A 2,584-nucleotide genomic window follows, 5' to 3' on the forward strand; every position below is an offset into this window, starting at 1 on the left:
CCTATCCCCTGTCGTGCCTTGGCTAGTCTCAGGATGTCAAGTACATCATTGTTCAGGTAAGACAATCTCGTATAACTTCGTATAATAGTATGTACTATTACGTAAGTTATTACGACTTACAATTAGTAGTAACTGTTGCTGTAATTCTAAGCTTAAGGCCTAAAGACAAAGTAATAGCGGAAAGTAGGCAAGTCGTAAGTATACCGAGACTATAAAGTGAAGAAGTTTCGAGCAATGGACTGATGAGACTAACAAACGTAACCTGCCGAATGCTAATGAATTACAACCCGTGTTGGTCGTGAGTAGCCGATGAAAACCAAAGTCGAAGGCAAAAGCTGGTATGTTTCTCTTAGGCCTGTGCAAATAATCGTATTTTAATATCGATTACGATTTTCGCTTGCAACGATTACGAAAACAACGTAATCGAAATAAAACGATCATTATTTTAATTTTAATTATTTTGTTATTTTTTTAATAGTTTTTTCAGTTGAATTATACTTAAAGTTCAGGGTAATCAACTGTTAAAAACATATTGTTAACATTTATTTTTTCAATAAATGGATGTTTTCAAAGTAAATGGATAATTAGTTTTTAATAATCGTGATATCAATTATTGACCAAAATAATCGTGATTATGATTTTTGCCATAATCGCACAGCCCTAGTATCACTCACTATTAGTTTATAACTGTTTATAACAAATATACTATCTCTCAATGGCCCCTTTTTGTCTGATTAAAAGGATGTCCCAACGACTCAACGCAAACTACAGGGGGGTGTGAGATACATCGTGAATTTTGCCCCAGAACTCAGGGAAATGATTTCTGAGGCATACCACCTTGAGTTACAGGACCATGCTCTGCCTGATCTGGCTAAAATTATTGCTCTACAAGAGGACAAATTTATCAGGTAGTAAAAATCACCAGTAACTAAATACCAAACCAGTCACTGATGCGATCTTGGGCCTGACTAATTCCAACCTTTGTTTTAGGTACGTCAATGATCTGAGGAAGATGATCAACCGCTACCACTCTGTCATGGACAGCCTGAGTGATGCACAGTCCATTATGTTGGAACAACATATCACAGCGGTCGAAGAAGAGATGCAATTTGGATGCAAAAGACTCAACTGGACATCTTTGGGTATGAAGAATACATGGGCCAAAATGTCTGTTCAGTGGTGATCTGATGTCAGTAAAATTGAAAATGGATCAATTTTGTTTGGTTTTAGGCATCAACGGCTTCATCAAACGTGGCTCTCAGTCTGTGTCGAAGTTTGAATCAGTTGTCAATCAGATTCAGATGAATGAGAAGGAGATTGAGTCCAAGTTGCAAGTCATAGGGATGGCCAGTTTGCTGAAGTTTTCCGTCCCAGATAACGACTTACCAGGTGTGATATCATTTATATGACATGATGATTTTATTATAAGAATCTATTCCATTCCAATATTTGTATTGCCTTACCCCACATTTTTTTCTTAAGGTGTCAAAGACTTCTTTGAACGTATTGAGCGCGACCAAACCAAGACAGTGAATTTGCTGAGTAGGATGTATGCAGACATCGGACCCCTCATCACTAAGACGGAACATTTGCTCCTGGGAACGAGCAGTGGCAATGCCAAATGTATGGCAGGTTACTACAAGTACTGGGAACGCAAAGTGCTAGACTCCCTTACAAAGATGGTGCTGAGGTAATCACCTTATGTTAATGTTTTTCAAGTGTTCTACTTTGTGAGCAGTAATAGTCACCCCTCCTTTTACATACAGGGCAAAAATATATGTCTCGACCACTGTTCCATCCTTCTTGTTCTAATTTAGGAATCTCCAGTCCTTTAACGTGGTGCTGATGGGAAGTACCGCTCTTTTCCAAATTGATGCCATTCTGCCTGCCCCTAAGATTGTGACGCAGCCCCAAAGCAAAGAGATCTACTTGCTGATGAAGAAATGTCTTAAAGACTGTATCGAGAGCACAAAGGTTTGATCATCAGGATTCTCCAAATACCAGGGTTCTTACGGTCATTAAAAACCTGGAAAAGTCATGGAAATTCAAAATGCAAATTCCAGGTCCTGGAAAAGTTATGGAAAACAATATTTTTCCTAAAGTTTTGGAAAAGTCATGGAAATGTAACCAAAGTTGCATCAAATACAATTTATATTTGATCTAATTGCCGAAATAGTAATACTATAATGATAATAAATACTGTATCGTATAGTAATGAAACGTAAAATGGCATTTAACTGTCGAGGTATTTTGCTGGTGATAGATGTTAGTTGCTTTAGCGTGTAGAAGCTAGTAAGCCTACTATTTGATTTGTTTTAGATAGGCACAACATGTTTCATATGCAGACCTTATTTTCCTGTTCCATGTTAAAACAAACCATTTTCAGTGGTACCGCTGGGAAAGAGTAATTTTTTTAGTCATGGAAAATTAGGTAAAGGTCCTGGAGAAATCATTGGTGAAAAAGTGTATGAACCCTGGTTATTGTTTTTCTACTTAGAACTACTAGATAGGTGGTCAGCCCATGGCTTCTTGACCTTAATTATCTGGACTCTATGCACATAAACCAATACATTAAAAACAAAAA

General features: G+C 37.4%; 1 protein-coding gene across 1 annotated transcript; it reads left to right on the top strand.

The window, feature by feature from the left end:
• Positions 1-741: 741 nt before the first annotated feature.
• LOC104945880 (dynein heavy chain 10, axonemal-like) lies at positions 742-1,974 on the top strand (the record flags this gene model as incomplete). Its single annotated transcript, XM_010771608.1, has 5 exons — positions 742-908; positions 991-1,142; positions 1,231-1,389; positions 1,483-1,690; positions 1,818-1,974. Coding segments are annotated over 5 exons (843 nt in total), but the record flags the coding sequence as incomplete, so codon positions are not given.
• Between the last annotated feature and the right edge of the window lie 610 nt (positions 1,975-2,584).

The sequence above is a fragment of the Notothenia coriiceps genome, unplaced genomic scaffold (assembly GCF_000735185.1).
Source record: "Notothenia coriiceps isolate Sejong01 unplaced genomic scaffold, NC01 NC01_scaffold00010102, whole genome shotgun sequence".
NCBI classification, from domain to species: domain Eukaryota; kingdom Metazoa; phylum Chordata; class Actinopteri; order Perciformes; family Nototheniidae; genus Notothenia; species Notothenia coriiceps.